At 33.7% G+C, this 19,987-nt stretch overlaps 1 protein-coding gene across 5 annotated transcripts in view; it reads left to right on the top strand.

The window, feature by feature from the left end:
• The first annotated feature begins 863 nt into the window (after positions 1-863).
• YTHDC2 (YTH N6-methyladenosine RNA binding protein C2) overlaps positions 864-19,987 on the top strand; it is an 82,246-nt gene continuing 63,122 nt past the window's right edge. For 3 of the 5 annotated variants that reach the window (XM_082456967.1, XM_082456968.1, XM_082456966.1), the window contains exons 1-7: positions 865-1,277; positions 2,826-2,916; positions 9,579-9,775; positions 11,112-11,311; positions 16,196-16,362; positions 17,137-17,239; positions 18,492-18,648. In XM_082456967.1, coding sequence (XP_082313093.1) covers positions 1,091-1,277; positions 2,826-2,916; positions 9,579-9,775; positions 11,112-11,311; positions 16,196-16,362; positions 17,137-17,239; positions 18,492-18,648 — 1,102 coding nt within the window. In that variant the 5' untranslated portion in view covers positions 865-1,090. Of the gene's footprint in view, positions 1,278-1,368; positions 1,589-2,825; positions 2,917-9,578; positions 9,776-11,111; positions 11,312-16,195; positions 16,363-17,136; positions 17,240-18,491; positions 18,649-19,987 lie in introns of those variants that run through there. The other 2 variants (XR_014262230.1, XM_082456969.1) reach the window with 2 other exon arrangements.

Genomic DNA, 19,987 nt, shown 5'->3' with positions numbered 1-19,987 from the left:
TAAATACTATGTAAATAGTTGCAGTGCACAGTAAATTCAAGTTTTGCTTTTTGGAACTTTCTGGAATTAAAAAAAAATTTTTTTTTGGTTTAGTGGTTGGTTGAAGCAGTGGATAAGGAACCCAAAGACACTGAAAGCCAACTGTGTTTTTAAAAAGATCACTCTAGTTGCTTTCTGGAGAATGGATAATAGGAAGACTAGAGTGGAAGCAATTAGGGTGGCTGGGTTTAGGTTTATGTTAGTGGAATTGTATACAAGCAAATGGACATTCTCATAATCTTCCTTGACATCCCAAACTAAAGGGTTGCATCTTCCTATTTCATCATCTCACATAGCACTTACAACTACCTTTAATCATTTTTTTGTTTACTGTCTGTTATTCCCATATAGGGTTGCCAGATAAAGTAAGGCCACTCAGTTGAATTTGCATTCAGGTACCGAATAATTCTTTACTCTGTGTGCTCCCAAATATTGCATGGGAAATAACTATACTGAAATTGTGTTCCTTATCTGAAATTCCAATAAACTGGGCATCCTGTATTTTTGTTTACTAAATCTGGCAACTGCACCCCCACTAGAATGTAAACTCCACGAAGGCAGGAGCCCTTTCTGTCTGGTTCCCCAATGTATATCTAGGGCACATAGTAGAAGCCCACATATGCTTACCGAATGAATTAATGATTTAACCAAATAGCGAGCGACTGAATAAGTGGTTGAACAAGAGCCCCTCGGGACGGGGGTGGGGGTTGCGTGGGGACAGGAGACGACAGGGAGAACCAGATCGACAGGGAGCTGGAGATCGGGGTGCAGCGCCCAGGATGCCAGAGACAGCCTGCGCGCTGACGTCACTGGTGCCGGCCCCGGTGACGTCATCACGCCCGCGCTCTCCGTCCGGCTGGGGCTCTAGTGGCGCCGGCGCCTCATCGCCTGTTGTGGACACCGGGGGTTTTCCGGTGAGCCCGATCCAGCGCAGATAGCCTGTGGAGCCGTTTGGCCCCGGCAAAGGCCCCCGAGGCCCACTTTCCTTGTCGTTGGCCGTCAGCCAGCAGGCCTGGCCGCTCTACCGCGAGGAGAACATCTCCTCAGGGCCATGTCCAGGCCGAGCAGCGTCTCCCCGCGGCCGTCGGCTCCTGGAAGGGGCGGCGGCAGCTGCCCGGCGCCGTGTGGCCTTGCGGGCGGCGGCCGGGCCAAGGGGCTGAAGGACATTCGTATAGACGAGGAGGTGAAGATCGCGGTCAATATCGCTCTGGAGCGCTTCCGATACGGGGACCAGAGAGGTGAGGTTCCCGACATGGACCCCGCCGGCTGCCCCACCTCCCGGAAGCCCGACCCCTCGTGGGAAGGGGCTGCCTCACAGAAGGGAGGAGAGACGGGGGCGGTCCACCGGGCCCGGGCGAGGTGGGCGCGGGGCTGGGGCCAGAGTTCTGAGCCTTGCCCGGGGATGTGAAGAGCCCCGTGGCGTCCTGCGGATCAGCCGGGTAACGGGGCACTTGCCTCGTCCGAAGGCACGAAAATCAGGTTGCTCAACTGCAGGAGGCATTTCTTTCCCCAGGGAGAGGCCTTTCGGTAGCTTTGCCACAACTTTTAGGTATTGTTAAGCCCCTACTTTTTTTTTTTTTTTTTTTTTTTTAAAGGAGGTGGTGGTAGCCTTAATCGAGGTACGTTTAGTTTGAGTTCGGAAGTAGAGGAGCAGAAGGAAATCAGACGAATAAATGCAGTGGCAGTATGTAGTGCTTTGTTTACATCCCGGAAGTATCCCTCTAAACACTTAAAAAAAAAAAAAGAAACTCGTTCAGTTAGACGAAACGTCTTCCATACCTCTTAAGGTTGCAAAGCTACTTGTCTTGGGTCACACAATGCAGAACCAGCAGCTGACCTGTGTGATCAGTACAGTATATTGAGAGCTCATTCCGATTTGCTGCTCTAAGTAGAGGACCCCTTATTCTGGAAGCTTAGAGTCCTTCCCTCTCCTCCCAAAAAAGGACCTGGACAGAGTGATTCTGAACTTTCATTAAACAGAGGTGAAGCCCCAGAAATATACAGCATCATATCCAGTCTGAGACAGTGAAATAGGGATTCTGTGCAGTTTTTGAAGGCGAAGACAATGGAATCTGATGCTGAGCATACATATTACTTGAGCATACCTCATCCTTGAAGGAAATAAACAGTTTGTTGGTTAAGCAAGTAAGTTAAGATAGTAAAATATGTTCTTCAGGAGCTCAAGATTTCAGCACAAGTAAGAGGACTAATCTTTGGTGAACATCAGGGTCCTTTATCACATTTAGGTTTAAATGTTATTAATATCAGAATTCTGGTAGACGTTCAGTGGTTAATTAGTGCAGGCATATCTCATTATTGCACTTCACTTTATTGTGCTTTGCAAATACTGTATTTTTTTACAAATAGAAGGTTTGTGGCAACTCCATGTTGTCAAATGATGGTTAGCATTTTTTATCAATAAAGGATTTTTAAATTAACGTGTGTACGTTGTTGTTTAAGACAGAATGCTATTGCACACTTAATAGGCTACAGTGTAGTGTAAACATAACATAGGCCCTGGAAACCAACAAACCAACATAGGCCCTGGAAACCAAAAAAATTTGTATGACTTGCTTTATTACGATATTCGCTTTATTACAAGGGTCTGGAATCAAACCCACAGTATCTCCTAGGAATGCTTGTATCTTCTTTTCACATAAAATATAATAAATTTGATTATATGTTTATATGATTTTTCATATTTTATAAATATATATGTGTATTGAAGTACCTTGAAGGAAAATTGCCGATCCACAAATGATGCTTTGTGTTTTTTTTCCATGTAGAAATGGAATTTCCTTCTTCTTTGACCAGTACGGAAAGAGCCTTTATTCATCGATTGAGTCAGTCTCTTGGTTTGGTTTCTAAAAGTAAAGGGTAAGCTGATAAGTTTTCTTAATTGAAAAAATTATTTACCAAAAAAGAGAAATGTTTTTGACTAAATAGTTATTACTGCTTTACTTAGATTCACATCCTTAATTATATTGTGTGTAGATGATCTGATTCATGTCTGTACCAAACTCAGCTCTTTGCTTTTCTTACTATCCCCCTTTTTTTGTTTTCCCTGATTGGGGGAGAGTGGGAGAAGAAGGTAAATTTTAAGATGTAAAGAGAATGGTTTAAAAGTTGAAGTTGATTGCATTGAGAAAGGTATTCTCTTCTTTTATGGAAACCAAAACTTTTTTCTTGAAGAATGGTTGGACTAAAAGTAATAAGTACAATTATTTACAGAACTTACCTCTTTTAATGCTACTGTACTATAATGGTATGCTTTTAGAACACATGCTTGTTTTTTTCATACCAAGTCATGAATCTGATGATTAGAACTGATTAAATAAAACTGAACAGGAGGAAACATACATATTTTTTGAAGATCACTTATCCATAGTGGGGAAAGGTCATTTGAGCCATCCATATTGAAGAACTCTAAAATTCTGTGGAGTTATTTCATTTTGGGAATAAGAATGATGGGATTGATATAGAGTTCTTAGTATTGGTGCTATTGACGTTTTGGACTGGATAATTCTTTATTGGGGAGGGCTATTTTGTGCATTGTAGGATGTTTAGTAGCATACCTAGCCTTTACCCACTACATGCCAGTAACACTTCCACCCCCAGTTGTGACAGGCACAAATGCCTTTAGACATTTCCAAAATCTTCCCTGGGAGCAAAATTGCTCCTGGTTGAGAACCACTGAGATTGGGGGAAAAAAAGATGAAATTACAGTTTCCAGTTTTTAGGTTAAGAAGAGGGAAAACAAAGCCTTAATTAAGTGAATATATTAATAACTAAATAGAAGGTCCTAAGGTGAAAGTAGCTGAGGTTGGAATGTCTTGCATATGAATGTCCACCATAGTGATGATACAGTTACTGACTGAGACAAGGGATGTAGCTTAGGTGCATGTGCACTTTGAACGTCACTAAAACCAGTGTTGGCATCCTGGGAAGGTTCCACCCATATTATAGTCCTCTGGATAGGTAAAATATTGCACTTGAAAACAGAAATAAGGTGCAGGGCCACAATCCTTTATCCAAAAACACCTGGGCCAAATATGTTTTGAGATGCAGATTTTCAGATTTCAGAAAGGCAATAGGGTATATTAGCAGTATGTTATATTTCTTGCTGAAAAATGTATGACTATTCACACTAAGGAAAATAAAAATCATAAATAGCTTCATGTTAATTTAACCAGGCTTTGCTGCCTAATGAAGTTGCTGCAGACTTACAGAAGTCTGCCACTTTTCAGAGCTGTTTGGATTTAAGGGTAGTAGATAAGAGATTATGGGCCTGCACTAGAAAATATCTGTTATAAACGCACTATTCTGCAGCTACATCATTTCTGTGGTTACATGGGTTTTTAATTCTAAACAGTGAACTTGGAAATGACCTTTAGAAATTACTCTTAGAAAAGCAGTCCATTGGACTAGACTACCTCTACTTTTGTTCAGTAGCATGATCCTTTAAGGGATGGTCCAGAGAGGAAAAAAAATCTGGGGGGGAAAGGGAGAGCAAGTTATCAGGACAAAAAAATGGGGATGAAGAAACGTTGAAGAGACAGAAAGGAAACAGGAAAGAGATGCTAAGGGAGTCAAGGCAACCCCACCTATTATCTCATCCCTACTCCCTATATCTAATGCTCCGTAAATCCTCTTCTTAGTAAATGTCCTAGCTCTTTCCCAATCCCTTTTTATCTCTGAGCAAACTTAGTACAATGTTTTTCTAGTGGTCCTTGTCATTTTCAAATGCCTTTCCTTCTTTTTACATATATAAAGAACTAAATCACTTTGAATATATTTCTTAAATCCTTTCTTTTCATTTATATGAGAATTTGTACCTGACTTGTATGGGTTTTTCTGTTCACTCTTGAGTAAAGATCTTTTATTTTTAACCTCCTAGAATTAACTTTGTTAATTTAGGATAGTTAAGTTAGTTAATAATTGTTAAGTTAGTCTTTCTGTTGTGTGGTTTTTGTTTTTTTTTTTGTGCCTGGTATTATGATTCCATAATACCTATTTGAGAGGTGTGGAGGAAAGGGCAAGAAACCTGGATTCTAATCCCAGTCTCTCACTGCTTTGTTCTTTAGCTTTGGTCATGTCCCTTAACTTTAAAGGCCCGTTTTCTTAAATGTAAAAAATGAAGGAGTTAACCTCTATGTGTTGGTTAAGATTCTGTGATCCCGTAGTTTATTTTGAGTTTCTTACAAGGTTTTTAAAAACAGATTCCAGACTTACTGTGTGATAATTTACAGTTTTTTTTTTTTCTGATCACTTTTTAATTTTTTTATATCTCCTTTCTTTCAAAATGAAGCCACATGTGTTGGATTTTGTTTTTCATCTCCTCTTAGAGAATTGAATTTACTTTGAATTGATTATTTTCTTTATAATTGCTCATCTTTTGGTAAAAATACTCTTGTTGGAGTAACACCCCCATTTTGTGTTCTTCACTATATCCTAACGTTTTCTTAGACATTCCAGTCAAGTTTTCCCATACCCAAAATTTCACCTCCTTGTAATTTGTTCTGTTTTTCCTCAACCTATGTCACTGTGTTTTGGTTCTAAGAGCACACTTTTTGAGTCTTTAATTTGTTCATGAATAAAACAAAATTCTTTCCTATTCTTCTTAGTCCAAGTTAGACAAAAAGAAATTTACAAGATGAACTTTGTTAAAAACTTGTGGAAAGAGAAAATATAAAGTGTATGAAAGTAGGTTTTCCAAGTACAGGTTTTTTATCCTGTGATTGCTGAAGGTGCTGCTTAATAGGTATTCAGGTATTCTACTCACCCTGACCAGGAGGCTATACCCTACAACAAGACCCCCTTTCAGATCTGAGTTACTGCCTCCCTTACCTCCTGCCATGGGAGATTGCATACTGCACTCCACCTCTCTTCCCCTAGCTAAAACAGGAAAAATGGGTTAAAAGTGATGAACCCTGTTAGTGAAGTTTTGGATATCCATTAAATAAACCCCTACAGTGCGCAGTAATAATAGTAACAGCAGCTAACATTTATTAAGTGCTCTTGTGCAACAGGCATTGTGCTAGGTGCTTTAAGTAGATTATTTGATCCTCACAACAGTCTTGTATGGTAGGTTCTGTTTTTTCAGTACCTGGTGCCTGTATAACAGATGAGGCAATCCGAGCTTAGAGAATTAGATAGTTTTCCCAAGATCACACAGCTAGCAGGTGGCAGAGCCAGCAATCAAACATAGTTAATGTTTAGCTAATTAATTTTTGTTTTTCACAGTGAGTTCATAGCAGTGTTTTAGGAACTGCGAGGAGTTAAGACAGAGATATTGGATAAGGCTCATCTCTAAGTTGCTTATTGTCCATTAAGTCACAAAAAGAAAAAAATTTACCACAAACAGCATCACATGAAAATAATTGTGTTTAGTGACAAAATTAACTCGTTTGGTTTATTATTTTCTAGGTAATCGTGAAAAAGCACAAATTTGTATGATTCAAACTTTAATAAATTTGTAATTTTGTATTACAGTATTGAGGATAAAATGGTTTGGAGTTAGATCTTTGCATCTGTCTGCTTAGTGGAAGTATAAATTAAAGGGAAATGAAATTAGGTATATACTAGACATCAAACAAATGTGTATTATCTTTTTAGAGGCATTAGCTCCTTGGCGGCTGTGAGCTTTTTAAGCAGTGATTTCAGATTTTGGCTCTTTAGCAGATTTTTAAACTGTTCTCAGGTTTGTAAAGTGGGGAATAGCAAGGTGTATGGTTGTATTTGAGGTAAATTATACAGTAACATGCTGTGTAAATGAAACATTTATTAATATTAAAATTGCATCAAATTTGATTAGTTATATCATCATTTTTCTTTAAAAAGAAGAAGCTATTGAAATGTCATAACTTCATTATAACATGCATGATTACTTTTCCCTTTGAAAGTTAGAAGTTATGATGTTCTTATCTGTATTTTTAGTCCATTTACTTTTATACTTAAATATGGCATATAGGGCTTGCATGTTATTATTTTTAAAAATTCTTGTGGAGTTCATTTATCTAGCATCTTTTCCATGTTGTGCAGGTAGTTTCTAGTCAATTTTGCTGTGTAAAGGGAACGACTAGATGTTCATCAAATTATAGTGTTGGTTACCTTGGAATGAAAGCATGATGAGGAGATTTCAGTGTGTTAGTTTACATAGTGGGACAACTCTACTGTATTGAATGTTTTCATCCACACAATAATGAGGTGAATATTTTGCCAAAATTTCACTAATTTTTAAAATTATATATCAGTGTCACTGTGGTGCTGAATGGGGTAGGAATGAGCACTAATAGCCTAATAGCACTAATAGTAGAATTTTTTTACCAAAACGTAAAAACTATCAAGTTGATATTCTCTTTCTGTCCCACCATCTGGGTTCAAACTGAATTTAGTAAATTGTAAATGGTAATGACTAAGTACTCACACTTGCTTAGTATGAGTTATTGTTATAGATTAATGCTGAATTATTATTAGGCAACCTATGTTAGGAAAGTCTCAATCTGACCCGTTATTTTTGTTGTGAGCTTATTGAGGAAAGAGTATATTTTCCTCAACTTTGTAATCACAGCTTCTAGCATAGTGCCTGGCATACAGTAGGTACTCAATATATGATGAATGATTGAATGAATGAATAAAAGAAAATTAAAGGTGAAATATAGCAAAACTTTCCTGAGATGATTTTTGAGAAAATTAAAGCATCTTGGAGCTGATAGAAATATTAGAGGTTTTAAAATTCTGTGTCAGAGAAGGAAAATGATTTATTTTTGATCACATAGCTAGTTAATTGAAAGATTATTACTAGCTGAACACAAGCCTCCTGACTGTTTCTCTAGCGCTCATTTCAGCACACTTCTGGCCTTCTATAGTTAAAATTTTATGAAGTACATGGAACAGAAGGGGAATGAATGATTGAGTCTATCATGACTGTACTGAAGTTTCAGAAAGGTCCATGGGAAAAGAACCTACTACAGAGAACATCTCTAGAATCCAATAATTCTGATTTACCATGAAAATGACTAAAATTTCTAGATCAGTTAAATTTTAATAAGTTCATCTTTATGCCATCATTTAAGCATCACTAAGCACTTGTTCAGGAGTAGATGATGGCATAGAAAGGGTATAATTCATTGAGGAGTTTCCAGAAATTAAAAATCTTGGTAAATTGAAAGCCTCACTTAGAAGACTTAGATAGCTAAAGCTGTATAGGTTAATCTTCAGTTTCATGTCACTCTATAGTGAAGATATTGTTGAAAGTATTTCAATTAGATTTAGGAATTAGGAAAATTCTAAAATTTAATTTAGAATTAGTAAAATTCTATATATAATTTTCATTGTATTTGTGGCTTTGTTGCTCATTTCTGTAATATGATAGTGGCATTAACAAATGGCAAAACATTTTATGAAATGTTTTGTGTAACTTTTTTTGGTACAAGAAATGATATTTTTTTCCTGGCTATAATTATAATAATAGCTTTCATTTATTTAGTGTGTACTTTGTAGCAGATACTGCCCTTTACATACATTATCTTATTTAATCATATGAAGAGTCCTTTGAGGCAGGTATTATTATTATTATTATTATTATTATTATTATTATTATTATTATTATCATCATCATCATCATCATCTTAGGCTCAGAGCTATTAAATAATTTGCTTGTGGTCCCACAGCTAGTAGGTGGTAGAGATAGGATTCAAATCCAAGTCTGTGTGCTTTCATAACCCAGGCTCTTTACAGTACGACATTGTACTAGATTATAGACATGTATTATTAAATCATTCAAAATACATTTGAGGACTTCCTGTGTGTATAACATTGTACTTAGTACTCCTGAAGCTACAGAAGTCATCAAAGACATAATTAGGACCATTTAAAGAAGTAAATATACTACATCAGGTAACTTGAGAACAGTTATAAATCATCATTACCTTATAATTGAAGGCTAGAGTCAGAAGCTTTGAAAAACTTCTTTTTTTTTTTCCCAGTATACATCTGAAAATACTTATCAGTAATGCTGATTTGTGTTTTTTTGGTCCAGCCACTAAACTTGGCTTTCTTAACAGGTTTTCATGGGAGTGTGACATTACCGGCATACTGGAGAAACATTCAGTGGGATATATTAGTCTGGACCACTGTTATCATTGGACCACCATAATGTTTTCATTATCAATTTTAGATTCTGTTGTTCAAATTGAGTTTCTCCCTCTATATGTTTCCCAGCATGTATTAACTGGTGATGTTTCATCCACCATGAAGCCTGCTAAGACAAACTTTAACACTTAGGGTAAGTAAGCCTTTTTTTGTGCTGATTTAAAATTGGATTTGCAGCATTTTGAAATTTTAATTGAAAATGGTCTTGTGGCCACTTTAGTACTAAATTCCTCTTTACTGAATTTTCTGGGATTTCCAGCATCTTATCCCAAAGCATTTTGATCTTTTTCAGTGTTTTGCTTGAGACATGTTTTCTAAGTAGTCATATATCATATGTGAACAAATTGACTATATATAGTAAATAAATGATTTTTATTAATATTCAGAAAGGGAGCAAGTAGATACCTAACTGTGAAGAAGAAAGATGGATCAGAAACAGCTCATGCAATGATGACCTGTAATTTGACTCATAATACAAAACATGCTGTTAGGAGCCTAATTCAAAGATTTCCTGTCACCAATAAAGAGCGTACTGAACTTCTGCCTAAAACAGAAAGAGGAAATGTGTTTGCAGTTGAAGCTGGTATGTATTTTCTGGGGAGCTTCCTTGTTTATCCTATTATTTCTTGACTGTTCTTTTTCCACTTAAAATTTATTTTTAAAAACTAACATGAAATATGATTTCTCAATTTGAATAGTTGGTTAGAAATGATTAAGAGTTGTGAAGATTTTGGAATGAAATGCAGTGTTAAGGCATGTCATTAAGTTAGACAGGGTTTTTTGTAAAGTGTTACAGTAATAGCTAAACATTTATTGAGCACTTATTGTGTGCTAGACAGTATACTAAACTCTACATAGAGCCTCATAGCAACCCTTGCAAGGTAAGAATTTCCCCTATTTCACAGGTGAAGAAACTGGGGCTCAGAGAAGTTAAATTTGTTCAAGGCCACTCAACCAGCCAGTAAACCACAAAGCTGGGATGTGACTCCAAAATCTGAACTTTCCTATGTTATGCTGCCGTGACACACTAATGAGTGGGATTTTGAATTGGGACTTTAGCTTCTGGGAAGAGACAGGACAGAGTCTTCAGTACATTAACTTGCTCAAAGGTAGATAAATAAATATATTTAGGTTATAAAATGAAGTAATTTTACTATTTGGAAAAATAACTTTTCTAATGAGAAAGTTATTTCTTTTATTATCTCCAGTGAAAGAACCTGCATAATTTCTATTGGTGGAGTACGTTTGCAGAATGTGGAAATGCATGGTGCTAGCTATCAAGGAGTTTTAAAAATACATGCACATAAAAATATTTTGAGTTATGTGAAGAGTATAAACACATCATGACTTTTGTATTCCTATCTGCTTAAATGTAGATGTTGGCTAAAATGCACAATTAGGAGATTTGTTAAGCATTAGGACCTTATATTTACACATATTATTCTGTTTGATCACATAATCTTACATGCTAACTTTAAGCATAGAGGGTTTTTTATTTTTCATATGTGTTTTCATATTGTATGTAACAGAATTTATAAGTATAATATACATTGTTTCCTACTCTAAAATTATAATTTTCTGTGTTATAATTGATAGAAACAAGCCTGAAAATTATTTTAGGATATCAGAATTGGGTTTTATTTTTAATGATTTTTGAATGATTGACTTTTGTTCAGTTTTAAACATTGAGCACCAGAAATACTTTTGGGAAATTTGCCTTCTAATTGATATAAAAATGTGTAACATATTCTCTAAGAATATTGTGTGGCAGTACAACAGCTGAGGCATTGCTTTTTAACTTTAGACTGAGTAGGGAAGAAACACTTGAAAGGAATTACATTAGAAATTACTTATTTTTGTTTTTTAACTCTTTTTATTGTTGATCATAAATTTTTTTGTTCTCTTATTTATTTTCAAAGAAAACCGGGAAATGAGCAAGACAAGTGGGCGACTCAACAATGGCATACCTCAGATTCCAGTGAAAAGAGGAGAATCTGAATTTGATTCTTTCAGGCAGTCTCTGCCAGTGTTTGAGAAACAAGAAGAAATTGTTAAAATAATTAAGGAAAATAAAGTAGTTTTGATTGTAGGAGAAACTGGGTCTGGAAAGACTACACAGGTTTGTTTCTTCTTTGTTGTTTATAGAAGAAAAAATTATTTTATCTCGTGGTAGTTTTATATCAAATTTACACTACATGTATTTTAACAAAAAACGAAAAAGGAACTTTTGTTTATTTTAATGGTTATTTCAGAAATAAATTATTACTGGAAGTACATTTTGAGAATTTGTAGAAAGGTAATATTTAAAAATATTTATTTTTAAATTAGTACATAAGGGCTTTATTTAAACAGAGGTGAGGTTGTGATTTGGTATCATGAAAGGAAAATGGACTTTGACCTTCAGTTCAGATTCCAGCTCTCACATTTATTGAATGTGAAATTTTAGGCTAGACTTGTAACTCTTGAAGCCAGAGTCCTCATTTATAAAATGGTACTAACAATTGCTACCATTCAAGGTGGGGTTTAGAGATAATGTCTGTGAAGTGCCTAGCATAGTGTTTTTACGTAGCAGCTAAATTAAAAGTAATATTGATAACAACAAGAAGTGTTAATACAGAGTTAACATAAAGTGAGATTAATATGACATGTTTGACTTGGATGTTTAGAATCATAGTACATCATTGTTATGAAGTTTCACTCATAGGCTGACAAGGTTGGAAGTAAGCATGGTACGATGATATGACCTTTTCTTGTTTATGTTCTTTAACATGTTAGCATGTTGAAACAGTAAAATTACTTTGCTTTTGATTGAGGTGCAGATAGAATAGTGAGTATAATGTTACATTTTCTTCTTTTCTTTTATGGACAAATAAATTTGCTTTTGACAATTGCTTAAGATTTCCTATGCTTATATTGGTTGGTTTCATAAAGTTAGTCAAATAAATAAGGCAAGGTGGTAGGAGAGGTTGACTATAAAATTTACCAGTTATTTACTTGTGGGACTTAATCATTTTCACAGAAGTATAACTCTTTATACCTAAAACTTGAGCCTATAAAACTAATTACAAACGTGATGAAATTTTTATATGAAGACAATGTATAAGATTTTTCTTCAACATGGTTATGATTAAGTGAAATTCCATGGAGTCATGCCAAAGAATCTGTTCAGATGTCTTAGATTGTTATAATTGTTTTAGTATTAGAAAGTTTTGCCAGTAGATGTTAATTGTAGCCATTTTAATTATATCAAATAGAGATTATGAAAGTTTTGATAAAATATAACAAATATGGTTTTATTTAAATTATTTGAGTGTTCTTCCTAAGGATATTTGCATACTGGAATTATGGATGTCTATTTTCACAATTATGTGTATCATTTTACTAGGTATGAAAAAAGATCTGGAGAATTTAGTTAGGAATTAAATATTATTCTCTTTGTTTTTCAAAAGAAACTATTAATCTAAATGGGTTTAAACCTAAGAAATAATTGTATCTTGTTCAAGGAGTTCAAGTAAAATTACTAATGTTCCTGTCCTATGAAATACAAATATGACATAGTTTGAAGTTAATATCGTTAGACATTTTCATCTTTCCTTTGGTAGCATGAGGAAATTATTTGCCTTTTGAATGTTCATATTCATTATTCATGTTCATTATATAAAATTCAAACATTATAGAAAATATTATGGAAAGTGAAAGATTTCTAGTTCTCTTGCCCCCTGCTCTTTCCCTGGTTTATTGTCAGAAACTTGGAGTATGTGTTTCTGGGTTTTTTGGGGGGATTGTTTGTTTTGTTTTTATTCTCTTTACAGTATTGATATAGATTATTTTTAAAACAAACATGGAATAATATGTATACGCTTTGCATCTTGCCTTTTTCACTTAATAGATACTGGATATTTTTCTGTGTCAGTACCTAGCGATAGACCTCATTTTTTAAACAATTGAGTAGCATTCCTGAGCATTTTTGTAATAACAGTGATAAAATAAATGACTGTTTACTGCGTGCTGAAGTTTTACAACAGTTATCTTAATTAAACCTCTTATTAACCCAAGATATGTAGGCTTGTTATTATCTCTTTTTACAGATGAGGAATAAAAACTAAAACTTACAGATGTTAATCTACCCAAATTCACATAACTAGGAAGTGGCAGAGCAGGATTCTTACTCTGTACTTACTTTATTATATTGCATCCTAATATTTCTTTTCTAATTTGTGGGAATGTTTTAATAGGATAAATTCCTAGAAGTGGAAATGCTGGATCAAAAATATTGCATTTAAAATTTTAGTAGCTAGATTAACTAGTTACTGTCTGTTAATTCAAAAAAGAGTTATCGTATTAAAATAGTACTGAATGTATTGAAAGTTCCCATTTCTCTAAAACTTAGGCAACAATGGATATAATTTTTTTTTTACCTTTATCAATCTGATAAGCAAAAAATAATGTTTTAATTTGCATTTCTCTGATTCTTAGTTGAGTATCTTTTCGTTTGCTTATTATCTATTTATATTCTGTGAGGTACTTATTTATATCTTATTTTTCTTTAGGTTTAATCATTTTGGATTTATTTTTAATAGTGCTTTGTACATTATGGATGCATGGCTGTTATGTGTTAGATATCTTAAAAACAATTTCTCCCAATTTTTTGGTTGCTTTTTTAGCTTTGCTTATGGTATCTTGATTAGTAGTTTTACATTTTTATAAATAGTCAAATCTGTCAGTCTTTTTTTAGGGCTTCATGCCATGCTCAGAAAATCATTTTCTACCCCAAGATTAAAAAACATTTTCCTACAAATATTTTATTCTAATACTTTTATATTTGTAGTTTTAAAAATCCATCTGGAGTTTATTTATTGTGTCATATCAGGTAGGAATCTAACTTTTTTCCTTATGTTAGTATCTAGTGTTCCAATACAATTTTCATTTAATAATCCCTTCCCCCGATTTTAAGATACTACTTTTTAAAAGTTGAAGTGTAGTTGATTTACAATATTGTGTTAGTTTCAGGTGTACAGCAAAGTGATTCAGTTATATATATATATATAATTATTTTCAGATTATTTTTCATAATAGGTTATTACAAGATATCGAATATTGTTCCCTGTGTTATATAGTACATCCTTGTTGCTTATCTATTTTATGTAGTGTGTATCTATGCATCCCATACTCCTAACTTATCCCTCCTTCCCTTTTCCCTTTGGTAACCTTATGCTTGTTTGCTATGTCTTTGAGTCTGTTTCTGTTTTGTAAATAGACCCATTTGTATTATTTTTTAGATTCCACATATAAGTGATATCATATAATATTTGTCTTTCTCTGTCTGACTTAGTATGATATTCTCTAGGTCCATCCATATTGCTGCAAATGACAACATTTCAGTCTTTTTTTTATGGCTGAGTAATATTCCATTGTGTACATATGTGTGTGTGTGTATGTATGTGTGTGTGTTTATATATATGTGTATGTGTGTGTGTGTATACCCACCACATCTTTATCCATTCATCTGTGGATGGACACTTAGGTTGCTTACATGTCTTGGCTGTTGTAAATAGTGCTGCTGTGAACATTGGGGTGCATGTATTGAGATACTACTTTTGATCAAATACTAAATTTCTATAGTACCTGGGTATATTTCTGGAATATTTGTTATGTATTTTTAATTATCTGTTCCTACACCAAGTTCTCACTTTTTGCATTTTGTAGTTTTACAGTATGTAGCATAATATTCCTCTTTATTAGCTTCTCTTTTTAGATATTTCTTAGCAGTTTGTTTGCATTTATGCTTCCGGATGAACTGGTCAAGTTTAAAAAATCCTGGAGGGTAAGACATGCATGAAAAGATGTCCTTTTCACTCATAGTTAAAGAAATGAAATCAAAACAATAATTATATTTTTCAACTATTAAATTGGCTGAAATTTAAAAATTGATGAAATCCAGCATTTGCATAGGTGTTGGGAAAACAGCGTCTTCTGCTCTGTTGGTAAAAGTATAAATTGTTTTGAAGGGCAGATTGATAATTTTTCTATGAAAATTTAAATTTATATGCTCTTTGATTCCACATATATTTGTCTTTGCATAAGTATGTGAAGATAGATGTTCACTGCAGCATTCTTTATAATAGTAAGCAACAGCATCAAAAATAACAAGCCTAAACAAACTGGAAATTACTTAATGTATAGTCATATTTGTTAAATTATAGCACATCCATAAGATGGAATGTGCAGCTATTAAAATGGATTAGGTAGATCTGATATGTTATTAAGTGACATCTGCAAATTACAAACATTAAGTATAATAATGACTTTGTGTGAATAAAAACCTGTTTATATACACAAATAATTTAAGTTGTATAAACTTTTTTTTTCCCCAAACGAGTTTATAAGAAACTTAACAGTGGTTACTTTCATGGAGAGGACTATTGGTAGTGGTATGGGTGGGGAAGACTTTTACTTTTTATTTAAAATTTTTCTGACCTGTTTAAATTTAATTATAGAAAAGTGTCTGCAATCCTGGTATTAGGCTATTTCTGGCTTCTTTATATTTTTCACTATTTAAAAAAGTCCAATGGAATTTTGATTGTTGTTTTATTGACTTTATAGGATAACTTGGGGAGAATTGACATTTTTGTAATACTGATTATTCCTATCCAGGAATATGTCATATTTTTCTAGTATATTCCCATCTTTTATGTTTTTCAGTAGTGTTTCATAATGGTTTTTCTGTAGTGTTTTATAATCTTTTTCATGTAAACCTTAACTATTTCTTTATGATTTTGTTTTTAAGTGTTTTAGTTTTAGTTTCTATTGTGAACAAGATCTTTTTAAATTACGTTTTTTAGCTGATTATTAACAGTTACATGAAAGTTGTTGGTTTTATGATTATTTTATGTTTGGACATGTTACATAACTTTTTTTAGTTCTGATGGTTTTTCAGTTGATTGACATGGATTTTCTGGATATACAATTATGTTATCTTATAGTACTTTAAAATTTGTTTCAGATTCCTCAGTTCCTTTTAGATGATTGCTTTAAAAATGGTATCCCCTGCCGTATATTTTGTACTCAACCAAGACGATTAGCAGCTATTGCTGTGGCTGAAAGAGTTGCTGCAGAGAGAAGAGAAAGGATTGGTCAGACAATTGGGTACCAGATCCGTTTAGAAAGCAGGTAAAGACAATCCACCTGTAGCTTTTTATCATTCTTAGAAAAGACTAAATATTTATATTTCACTAAATATAGAGCATGTGTTAGTTGAAAAGTTAGATGATCATTTTGCTCCAAGTAAGTTTATAATAGGACATTGAGCTCATGTCTAAACTTAGTGAGGTTTTGAATAAATAAATAGCTTGAAAAAGAGTTTGGGCCACAGATAGAAATCCTGTTTCATAGTTTCATGATAAAGTGCAAGTTATTTCGCCTCTTTGAGTCTTAGTTTCCTCATCTATAAAATGCGGCTAATGAAAGCATCTAGAGCACAGGTTTGATGTGAAGTTTATAGTAAGCACTCAGTAAATGTTAGTGAATGAATTGATTATTATTAGTAGTAGTAGTAGTAGTGCTAGTAGTACCTTCTTGAGAAGTAGTACCATTTGTTTGCTCACAGTTATTTGGATATAGTGATTCAAAAAGCGAATCTCATTTATGATATACTTTTTTCCCCCAAGTAAAAAATGTTTAAGATCTTTAAAAAATATCTATTTAAGTTCTTTAACAAAATAATTACTAAATTAATAAAAGGCTGTTAGTAATAATAAATTTGTGAGATTATCAGGCATAAAATACATATTTCACATAACTTTGCTAATAAAACATATATACTAGTACACTGTTATATTAGTAACACTTATTAAAGTACAAAGGACACTAGCATTTAATATATGACCTTGTTTTAATTACATAAAAGATTTGTAATTGTGAAATTTATTTTGATTTTTTAAAAAGGGTTTCTCCAAAGACACTTCTGACATTTTGCACCAATGGGGTACTGCTTCGTACTCTGATGGCAGGAGATAGTTCATTGTCAACTGTGACACATGTTATTGTGGTAAGAATATTTAAATTTAAATATCTAATTAAATTTTTAGAATAGGATATAAATGAGGACCAATTTTTTTAAAACAGGCTATTCTAATCAAGTTACTTTTTTTTTAACTTTTATTTTTTATTTTTATTTTTAAAGATTTATTTATTATTTATTTATTTATTTTATTTATTTTTGGCTGTGTCGGGTCTTAGGGTCTTAGTTGCAGTACGCAGGATCTTCGTTGAGACATGCAGGATCTTTCGTTGTGGAGCAGGCTTCTCTCCAGTTGTGGCCTGCAGGTTTTCTCTTCTCTAGTTGTGGCGTGCAGGCTCCAGGGCACGTGGACTCTGTAGTTGTGGCATGCGGGTTCCAGAGCATGTGGGCTCTAGTTGAGGCACAGGAGCTCAGTAGTTGTGGCGTGTGGGCTTAGTTGCCCTGCAGCATGTGGGATCTTAGGTCCCTGACCAGGGATCGAACCCGTGTCCCTTGCATTGTAAGGTGGATTCTTTAGCACTGGACCACCATGGAAGTCCCTCAAGTTACTTTTTATTGTCCATAATTGTTAGAAATAAATATTTTATATTAAATAAAGATATTCTTACCATCAGGTTTTGTGAGTGAGAATAAAATAAGTAGATAGTTTTTTAAAAAGTGCTTTTTATATATGAAAATGGCACATGTATTTTAAGAGTTCTCCAGAATGGTGAAAGTTTTCTTTTTTCTCTGTGCTTAGTCATCTGATTTCTCTTCCAAATCTTAGAGGCATACTTTAAAGTCATTTAACTTCATGGTTAAGCTGCTAAATTAACTAGCTGCTGATGAAATAAGTAGATGAATTACCACCTTATTAAAGAATTCTAAGCTTTTATCCAGTTTGTGTCAGAAAACTTAGATTAAGTTTTATAAGGTTGTGATAGAGCAGCTTTTGGAAACTTATTAGTTCTGTGCATTCAAACCACAGGACGCACCTGGTTCTGATGCTAACGGGAGCATATTAAAATAGATTTTGTATTTATTAAAATTACATTAAATTAGACTCCACTAATTCAGCATTTGTTGTAGTTTTTGTGGGAAAAAGGGCAGTGTTTTGTTACCCATAGTAGGTCGTTAATGTCTGATTATTTCTAAATTGTCCATAATACAAAATTTTCACTAATTGGCTGTGTCCATATTTAACTTGAATTAGTGTGAAACCCAGTAGTTCCATAATTTTAAAGACTTTAGTTATTTTTATGTTTTAACTGTTCCATGATTTTGTTTTTGTTTACTGCAGGATGAAGTACATGAAAGGGATCGATTTAGTGATTTTTTACTTACAAAGTTAAGAGATTTGTTGCAGAAGCACCCAACTTTGAAACTAATTCTTTCTAGTGCTGCCTTAGATGTAAATCTTTTTATGAGATATTTCGGGAGTTGTCCAGTGACATACAGTAAGTTAAACTGTCAGATTTCTTCTAGGATTTTTATGAAAGAATACATTTTTGGCTTGATTTTATTTATTATAATAGAAATTGGGGAATGTTCTGATGTATAGAGCATCCGTTTATGTTTTCTCTGAGATATGCTTAATCAGTCATCTCTATATATTTTCATCCTCTCTTTTTCCATCTACAACTCTTTGGTATTGTGTAGTGAGCCAGTTCTCTAGTCTTAAAAGGAGATATGCTTTATTTTGTATTACCCTTTAAATTCTGTCCTATAGCTTTGCCTTTATTGCTAGACTCTTTCAAAGAGTAGTCTATACACCCATGTTTACTTCCCATGTACTTATAAATATGTTGCCATTTAACTTTTGTCCTTATCCTTTAATCAAATCTGGTTTTTCCACCAATCTTTAAAAAAATTATTAATTTCCTCCTCAAAAATTGAAAAAGTTGTATGTGTTTACCTCAGTGAAATAGTACAAACATTCAGGGAAAAAGTTCACAGTCACCTGTCTTCTTTTCATTTCATATCTTTTCTTCCCTGAGATTACTTGATGTTGAAGCCTAGTGTATATCCTGTCTCACCTTGTCCATGCTCATACAACATATGTAAATATATACATATATATTGGGTTTATAGAAAATGGTTTTTACATAAATGGGCACATGCCATATACAATGTTTTGCAATTTACTTTATTCATATGACAGTATATCATGAACAGTTCTCCAGTTTAGTAGCTCTAGATGTAGTTCATTATATTGAAAAGCTGCTTTTATATTTCCTAATATAAATGTACCATGATTTATTTAACCATTTCTTAATATTTGGACATTAGATTGGTCCTGGATTCTCCCTTTCCCCTACTTATAAACATCGTTGTTATGAGCATCCTTCTACATATATTCTTATATATTGGTGCTCTTATTTCTAAGGATAGATTCCTGAAAGTGAAATTGTTGAGTAAAAGAATGTATCTATTTTTAATTTTAACAGTAAGATGGTTTTGCCATTTTACTTTTTCAAGAGGCTGAAATGATTCACATTTCTGCAGTTTATGGGGCTATTCATTTGTGCATTCTTACCAGTATTGTTTTGAAACTGATTTAATTTTACATAAAAATCTTACTTATATTTTCCATATATTTCTCATAATCGTTACCCTTTTTTGTGAAATGCTCGTATCCCATAATTTATTTGCCAGAACTACCTCCTAAGTCTCATTCTGTATTACAGCCTGTACTTTCTTGGTCTCCTCTGTGGGCTTCCCTTCCTTTGCATGGTGCTTAAATATTGATATTTTTGAGGATTTTTCTCATGATCCATTTTTTTTTCTCTTCCTCCC

Source organism: Balaenoptera physalus, assembly GCF_965194825.1.
Source record: "Balaenoptera physalus genome assembly, chromosome: 3".
In the NCBI taxonomy this organism is placed as follows: Eukaryota; Metazoa; Chordata; class Mammalia; order Artiodactyla; family Balaenopteridae; genus Balaenoptera; species Balaenoptera physalus.
The sequence above is the reverse complement of the archived record's forward strand: the minus strand, read 5'-3'. Positions and strand labels throughout refer to the sequence as shown.